Source organism: Ammodytes marinus, assembly GCF_949987685.1.
Source record: "Ammodytes marinus genome assembly, chromosome: 17".
NCBI classification, from domain to species: domain Eukaryota; kingdom Metazoa; phylum Chordata; class Actinopteri; order Uranoscopiformes; family Ammodytidae; genus Ammodytes; species Ammodytes marinus.
This window is the reverse complement of record NC_137221.1, coordinates 1,261,450-1,270,377: the sequence shown is the minus strand read 5'-3', so window position 1 is coordinate 1,270,377 and position 8,928 is coordinate 1,261,450. Positions and strand designations below refer to the sequence as shown.

The 8,928-nt window shown below is 40.9% G+C and overlaps 1 protein-coding gene across 1 annotated transcript; it reads right to left on the bottom strand.

Moving 5' to 3' along the window:
* Positions 1–570: 570 nt before the first annotated feature.
* On the bottom strand, positions 571–6,692 carry LOC307264028 (toll-like receptor 13; the record flags this gene model as incomplete). The annotated part of the gene is made up of 5 exons (XM_080045353.1): positions 571–811; positions 1,190–1,307; positions 2,620–3,448; positions 4,934–5,130; positions 6,551–6,692. The coding sequence occupies 5 exons, from the start codon at positions 6,690–6,692 to the stop codon at positions 571–573; spliced, it is 1,527 nt and encodes a 508-aa protein (XP_079901479.1).
* Between the last annotated feature and the right edge of the window lie 2,236 nt (positions 6,693–8,928).

Sequence of the window (8,928 nt, the reverse complement as noted above, 5' to 3'; positions counted from 1 at the left end):
GTCGACTGGTTGTGTCATGTCATTTCCATCTGCCGTCCCTGTGCAGGTCAAACACAGAATACAATTACATGCGATATAATATACAGTACACGTGCACATCACAACACTGTATGCCACACATGAAATAACCATTTCAGAGTAACACTCATTTAAATAAAACTATCAATAAAACGAGAACTTTAAAGACTAAAATTATGTGTTCAAGTTTGGTTATTGACAATCCATTTTCTGGTCGTTGTTTTGCAATTTTTATTTAAAGAACTAGAACATTTCACAGACATTTTTTAAAAGGGCCTGTCGCCAACCACTAGCCCGGTATTTGAGTTGTCTGAAAGTTCAAAACTTTCGGCACATTCAAAACATATCACACTTGTTTTGGGATGCTGTATTGGGCTAAACAAGCTAGCTACCCACTGACATTACTGCAATGTCTACATCACCTTGTGTAGGGATAGTCAAAAGTTACTTCAATGCCTGTTAGGGTTTGACAAAATTTAGATGGTACGGTCCACTCTAGGGGTGTCTGAGATCGTTGGGAAATATAGACTCACTTTATTACACACACACTCCTCAGCATCCTGCTTGTCCAGTCAGCGGGTCTGTGTTGTCGGTGGGAGCCTCCCCGGTCTCCAAAGCTCTCTGGACCTTCTGCCAGAAGAGCCCCGTGTGTGGGCCGGCCTGGGGCCAGCTCAGGTAGGTCCGTCTCTTCACCAGCTTCCTCATGCGGTAGTACGGAGACATCTGATAGGCCGGGATCTCCTCCAGAAACAGGAGGATCAACACGTCCTTCTGCTCGTCAAACAGACGGAAACTAGGAAAACAAACCACATAGAACGGAGTGTAAGGATGGATAGATAGATAGATAGATAGATAGATAGATAGATAGATAGATAGATAGATAGATAGATAGATAGATAGATAGATAGATAGATAGATAGATAGATAGATAGATAGATGGACATACCGACATACAGATGGGTAGATAGACAGACAGACAGACAGACAGACAGACAGACAGACAGACAGATAGATAGATAGATAGATAGATAGATAGATAGATAGATAGATAGATAGATAGATAGATAGATAGATAGATAGATAGATAGATAGATAGATAGACAGACAGACAGACAGACAGACAGACAGACAGACAGACAGACAGACAGACAGACAGACAGCTAGCCCCCACCTTGCCATCTGTATCTCCCTGGAGCACCACTCGCTCTGCAGGTAGCGCCGGCTGATCACACAGATGGTTTTCCTGCTGCCGTAGATGGCGTCTGTGATGTTCTCTATGATGGGCTTACCTGTGGACACAAACAGCAGCATGAAGTGTGGAGCCTTGACACTCAGTTAGGAGTTATGATGTTTCTTTGTGTTGTCACAGTTCATGGGAGTGGTCATCAAATGATCAGACCGCACAAACCGACTGAACCACCGAGCATCATGAAAACACTCGTAAACCACAAAAAACTGGATGTGAAACTCTCATTGCAGCGACAAGTCTTTAAAAATACACAAAGTCACCCAGCCCTGCAGGGGGGGTGGGGGGTGAGAGAGAAGAAGGGGGGGAAGAAAGAGGAAGGAACGGTGGAAGTTAATAATACCAGGGGGGCATGGGTTTTATTTTGAACAGCAGCACTTGTAATTTAGTTCAAATGTGCACTCTGAATGTACAGTTTAATGACAATAGAGTGTTTTAAGTTATCTAATTGAGTCTTTAAGAAGTCCTCCTTTCAAATAAACTCGATTGGTTCATAATGGCACTGAAAGTTTTTTTTCTTTTTTTAACGTGTATGTGTATTTTTAAACACAACCATTTGTAATTCATTCATTCATTTGAGTTGAATTAATCCAGGAATGGATGGGATTCCTTGAACTTGGAATGGACTAGTGGTGACCGTCCCTCAACATCAACTGGTTAGAAGTAAGAACTCAGATTCAGATCAAATGCACAATAAGGCCTTAGTGTGTAACATTGATAATAATGAATAATGGAGATTATATCCCTCATGACACCATGTGACCATCTTTAGAAATAAGAACACAAACATGAAATGAATTATCATGGCATTAAACCAAAGATCCTAGATTAGACTAGAATAATGTGGAAAAACAATCTGTGCTAAAACCAACAAACAAAACATATCGATAATAGAATCATATGAAGGATTTGGAGAATTGTGACAGGCCTAATAAAGACAGAGATAATGGTAGAGATGGTGGGTGCACCGTAGATGTAATAGCAGCCACCACTAGTTTACTACTAACACCCTCCTGTCCGGTGCCGGGGATCCAACCAGAGACCTCATAGTTACTGGGAGGAACCAGAGACCTCATGGTTACTGGGAGGAACCAGAGACCTCATGGTTACTGGGAGGAGGAACCAGACACCTCATGGTTACTGGGAGGAACCAGACACCTCATGTTTACTGGGAGGAGGAACCAGAGACCTCATGTTTACTGGGAGGAGGAACCAGAGACCTCATGGTTACTGGGAGGAGGAACCAGAGACCTCATGGTTACTGGGAGGAGGAACCTCTCAAACTCTAGGACAACCTACCACTCATAGAATTGTGACCCCTAATAAAGACAGAGATGAAGAGAGTGACTCCTGACCTGGTTGGAAGTCCCTGTGGTGCAGACACAGCCTCCAGCCCTGCTCTCCTTCCAGCACTGGGAGCATCTCTCTGTGGACCCAGGCCTCGTCGTGAACGTTGTAGGAGATGAAGGCGTCGTAGTGGAGAGCAGCTCCCTTCTTCCTCTTCCTGCTGTCATAGAGGAAGGCCAGGAACAGGTGATAGGCGTAGGCTAGCTGCCACCTCAGGAAGTGGTAGATGAAGGACGCTAGCAGGGTTAGCACCACCACACCAGAGCTGCTAATGAAGCATAGGAAGCTAACGTCCATCCAACAGGACTGGATGTCAAAGTCCAGCAGCATGCTGCCTTGTTGGGCCGCAGGAAAGGAACAAGCGTACTGGTAGGCGTTAACAACCTGAGTTTGGTTGTTGCTCTTCACCCATTGGATGAAGCCGGCGTTGGAGCAGTCGCAGGAGAAAGGGTTCTCGGCCAGGTCCAGGTGTGTTAGTGCAGGGAGAGACTGGAAGACCGTCTCACTGATCACTGTGATCTCATTCTGTCTCAGAGTCAAACGTCTGAGTGCAGACAGGCCGGCCTGGGACAGGAACTCTAAAGACTTCAGCTTACTGTCAGAGAGATCCAGAGACTCCAGGTTTGGGATCGGCCAAAACAACGCAGGATTTGGATCAAAGACATTACTACTGATTATCTCCAAACTCGTCAGGAGAGGGGTGTGTGTAAATGTGTCTGGGTGAGGTGTCTTAGTGAATAATTTCTTACTTTTAAATATTTCTAAATGTTTTAGACCGGTGAGCAGTTTGGGTGAGATGATGATGTACGCTGTACGGCTGTTTGTCAAGGTGAGATGCTTTAAAGACGGCAGATAGAGGAAAGGGTCCTCATCAAGAGGTGGAGGACACGAACTGTTCGTTAAAGGTCTCTCGTCGCCAACAAGGAGATATATGTTGAGGCTTTCTAAGTGTGGCAATCCTTTGAACAATTCTTTGGTTGGACAAGTTAGTGAAAGGGTGAGGTATTGGAGATGATCAAGTCCTTCTAAAGCCCCTCTCTCCAGTTGGTATTCATTATATTTTGCCTCTAATTCCAAAGACTGGAGGGACGACAGAGACCCAAATTCTCCTTTATTGATGATTTTAATGTTATTTCCATTAATTCTCAAATCCTGAAGGTTCTGCAAACTGGTCGTGAAGGCGTCATTCAGATTAAAAATTGGATTTCCATCCATAGTAAGACTTTTCAAATGAATCAAGTCTTTAAAAACGCATTTTCTTAGTTTTGAAATGCGGTTGTTTTCCAGATTGAGTCGCGTTAATCTCGTCAAATTCAAAAAGTCAGAGCAACCTAACTCTGCGATATCATTGGTATCTAGATTTAGGTCTTCTAGTGTGGACAGACTTCTGATGGCGACTGGCACTCTGGGTAGATGGTTGTTGTGTATGTCCAGCCACTTTAGCCGATTTAATGATCTAAAAGAACTCTCTGATATCTCCGTTATGTCATTACTTTCTAATCTCAAATTAATTAGTTTGGTGCAATGCCTGAGCAGTGTGTCGTTTAAAATGTAAAGGTCGTTAAAAGTCAAATGGAGATCCGTCAGAGCCGGCATCTGGCAAGCGACGTCTATCAGTCCTTTATCCAACCATTTCTTCATATAACTCAGGAAGATATAGTCAACGGTCTTTGCATTCTGAATCATACCCCTGTACGTCTCAAAACTTATTACAGTTCCCGTAAAATCAAAACTCGTTATGCTCCTAAGGAAGGTCTTGTCTGGGACGTCCCACTCAAAGTTTGGGGAGGGGTCGCCCAAATCCAAATGCTCAAGATGAGGAAATATGTCTCTTCTGAGGCTGAACTTTCTCAGCGGATTCTTGCGTAACATAAGACCCCTGAGGTTTGATTTGTTAATCGGCAGATCGTCAGACTCAAACGAGCTGAACTTGTTTTCTTTAACTGAGAGGGCGCGTATGTTTGGTAGCTGTAAAATTGGCACAATATCAGAAATGACATGTAGCAGGTTTGCTCTCAGTCCTACTCCAGTTAAGCTGATGAGAGGCTGAAAGGCCAGCGGGGAGATGGACGAGATTTGGTTGTTCTCTAGACTCAGATGCTTTAATTTGGACAGTCCGACAAACGTGTTGTCTCCCAGGTACGTGAGCTGATTATAACTAATATCAAGGTATTCTAACTCCAACAAGTCTGCAAACGCTTCATCATAAATGTATGTTATTGAGTTAAATTGCATCTCCAAATAATCCAGCTTAGTTAACCCACTTAGATCTGTTCTGTTTAAAATTGAAATTTCATTGTTGGCGAGATTTAGAGATATTACATTTTTGGGGATGTCGTCAGGAACAGCAGTGAGCTCTCGATTGTTGCAATATACAGAAACATATGTGACGTTCTCAGAATGAAAGTTGGTGCAGTTTTTCAGTGAGTAGGACAGCGAGGGGTTAAAACAAAGCAGCACGCACAGAAGCAAGACGGGGAAACTGGTGTGGCGTCGCATGGTGACCTTCAAGATCAGTCCTGTAGAAATACAAAGAAAAGAATAACAATAACAGTTACAGTACATCCACTTAAAACATTAAATTAAGGCACAAGTAGATATTTCCAACAATTCCCAGGACCAAACCCAATTATTTAGATCTGTCACATAGTTTTTTTTTTTTTAAGAATTTTTTTTGGCATTTTTATGTTTTATTGATAGTGTAGAGACAGAGTTGAAATGGGGCCGAGAGGGGAGTGACATGCAGAGAACGACCGCTGGCTGGAATCGAACCCGGGTCCGCTGCTGACCGAGACCCATGGGGGGGATACCCTACCAACTGAGCTAAGGGTGCTCCCTTCATTTAATCCAATTGTAAAGATTATCAAAATCTAACAAGCAAGAGATCCTGATGAAGATTTAGTGTGGAAATTGTAGCAGATAAGAAAAGTGGTACCACATTTGTTTCTCCAGAAATGTCTAGTCTGTAATACGGGACAGTACATCCACTTAAAACATTAAATTAAAGCAAAAGAAGATATTTCGAACCATTGCCTTGAACAAATACAGTTTTTGGACAGAATCAACACAATTGCAGAATCATTCAAGCTACTGCCAAAACTCAATAGACTCACACACTACCAGTCATGAGTGTTAGTACACATCCATGGTCTTACCCGTGTGATAAGAGAAATGCATATAGTGTGATGAGAGATATAAACTATCGTATTTCTCTGTATAATACTAAACTGAGATCTTAGAGTCCTGTTCTTGACACTGTCTGCATTTCGAACACATCCAAATCCCTCTCCCCACAGTAGAATTTTGTATTCCACACCATTTAGGTTACACCCAGCCTAGAGTTTTCAGACTGTTCACTCCCCCCCCCCCCCCCCCCCTCAACTCAAGGGAGCTCTCAAAACAACTTCTTCTTTTTCTTACATTTATTTCTTAGTGCTGCCTTCCAGGATAAGAATGTAGAGGCTAAAATCGCGGACGGACAAATTCAGAGCAAGAAGAAGGACAAGATGTTCCTCTGAGATTGAGAGAAATACTCAAGGAAAGTAAAAGTTCTTCAACTTTAAATTTAAGTAAACACTCGAGTGAATAAACTACCGGGACATGACCACTACATACGAAATAGTTTATGTACAATTCCTGATATTTCTGATACGTTTATTTAAGTTATTTTCCAAGTCAAAGACAACAGACTTCGACAAGACTAATATAAACAATAAATAAACATTAAGTTCACGCTTTTCTAGCATTGAAAACAAACGATAAACAAGAAAACTAAACGGGATGAACAAGGTAAAGCATTGGCTTATTACACCGACCCTTTTAACACGAATCATTTTGTCAGCTCCCTTCAAATTTTACAGTGCAATGAACGAAGGGTCACTGGAACCAAGTGTAGACATTATAAAGGCCTTTTTCAACACAAAACATGTCTGTACTCACCACACTCCACGACTGTTTCATCGGTCTGCTTGTAACTATTTGGTGTATGAACGTATTGAGTAGCTCTATAGGGGAAGTGAGAGGTGATGAGATCATGCAGTGTGACATTCAGTCGCAGAGGGAAGCTGTTAAAGAGGAACATAGGCCTCAGCAGGGTTATTTTTGAATGTTTTCTTGAAGAGATGGAGACGCAAACTGATAAAATACAACCGCAAGCAGCAACACCAACAGGCCTCTGAAGGGTTTTATATTCACAGTAAAAAGAAATAAATGAGACTACCCAAACATATAAACTAGAACATGTAGTGTGTGTTTATCAGTTTCTTTATCAAGGCTGTCACGATTCTTCAAATCCTTGATATGATTCTATTCTCTATATTTTTAGTTTTTAATTGTAATAACACAGATGTCTGAGCCATTTTAGACCAAGTTCTAAGATATTTGGTTTAATGCCATGATAACTCATTTCATGTTTGTATTCTTTTTTCTAAAGATGATCAACATGTTTCCATATAATGATGGAGTCAGTGATTCTGGAGACACGCTTGTTGTCAAAATCCTTTTGTCAGAATCAGTGTATATCTCATCACGACCTGTCTGTACTGTGAGGTATCACCTAAGAGTATCCAGCCTACTGTACGTATCCAAACCCTTTAAGTTGATTCAATTGAAACTGTTGAAAGTTTTAAATACATTGGACTTGGGCTGGACACCAGACTTTCTTTTAACACCCATGTGGAACAAATATCTAGAAAGTTAAGGAGTCAAAATTAGATTTTTGTGTTGAGACAAATTGTGCTTTTCTTCTGCTAGTTGAAACCTATCGTTCAATCTCTAAGTTTGTCTGCGCTTGATAATGGTGAGTATGTATGTATACCCGCTTCTCCCTCCACCCTGAACCCTTCTTGACTCTTGACTGCGGTTCATCAAATATTTTGTTAAATTGTTCAAATGAGCTGTAAAAATGAAGGGAGTGACATTCCCTTATCTCATTTAAACCTGCAGTGTGTAGAATTTTGGGTTTTATTTCCTAGCAGATTTTGTAGAAAGTAATTATAATATCCATAAGTACATTTAATTTAGTGCGTAATAGCTGAAAAACATTTTTTTAACATTTTTTTTTTCCTTAGAAAGGGTCTCATATGTCCATATTTCTGCATATTTTGGACCAAGGCCTAGTGCCGCCATCTTGAAAGTGTCATAGTTGGAATGTCATCAGGTGCATTGTTTAATGCATGTCCTTGAAGGCCACTGTAGCTTCTGTAATTATTCTAAAGGGTTGGGGTTACCCAGGGAGCGTTGCATTCTAGAACTTTGTAGAACTTTCTTGATGATGTCATATTACACACTGCACCTTTAAGCATTTTAAAAGGTTGATTTTATTTTAATTAAAGTCAGACTTGTAAACTGTCATGGTCTGTCTTTGTCCTGTCTTGTTTTGGTGGTTTCCTGTTTTATTTTGGTACGTCTGTCTTGTTCCTCCCCATGTCCTGTCAAGCTTCCCTCTTGTTTGATTACTGCTACCTCCCCTGATGTGTTACACCTGTGTCTCGTTATGTCTTGTATCTATACTCCTTGTGTTCCTTTGTTCCTTGTCTGTGCATTACGGTTTGTCCTGTCGTTGTTGGTGAGTCTCGTCCCGTGTTTCTTGTGTACGCCGCTCTCTGTGTTTTTTTGCCTTTTGGCCTTTTTTGCCTTGGGAGTTTTTGTCATTTTGAGCCTTAATAAACTACTCTTTACTTTTTACGTTCTGCATTTGGGTCCTGCTTGCCTGCCGGTCTACCTCACCATAACATAAAAGTTTGTTCAAATGAAAGTTTATATACATGATTGTGTGCAAAATTATAATATTAGATCATATATACTTTACCATTAATGTAACCAACATTCATCTCTATAAAAAGTTACGCACGCTAGCTTTAAAACAATTATCTACATTAGCAAAGACAACCTTGATGATTTATTTGTTCCTTTCTTAAGGGATTAAAATTTCCCCTCAAAATGTTCTCGACAAGGCTGGGACGAGGATGGGATTGGCATGGGGTCCTTAATCTGCATTATTCGTTTCGGTGCTTCCTGTTCAAAACTACCAAAATGTCTATTATTATTATTATTATTATTATTATTATTATTATTATTAAATGCCATGTTGTAATGTTTAATTATAAGATTTTTTTTTTAAAGTGGGGAAAGAATTATTCATATATAATATTTTTGGACATTTTTGTCTTTTATTGTGTGTGTGTGTGTGTGTGTGTGTGTGTGTGTGTGTGTGTGTGTGTGTGTGTGTGTGTGTGTGTGTGTGTGTGTGTGTGTGTGTGTGTGTGTGTGTGTGTGTGTGTGTGTGTGTGTGTGTGTGTGACTCACTGGCAGCACTT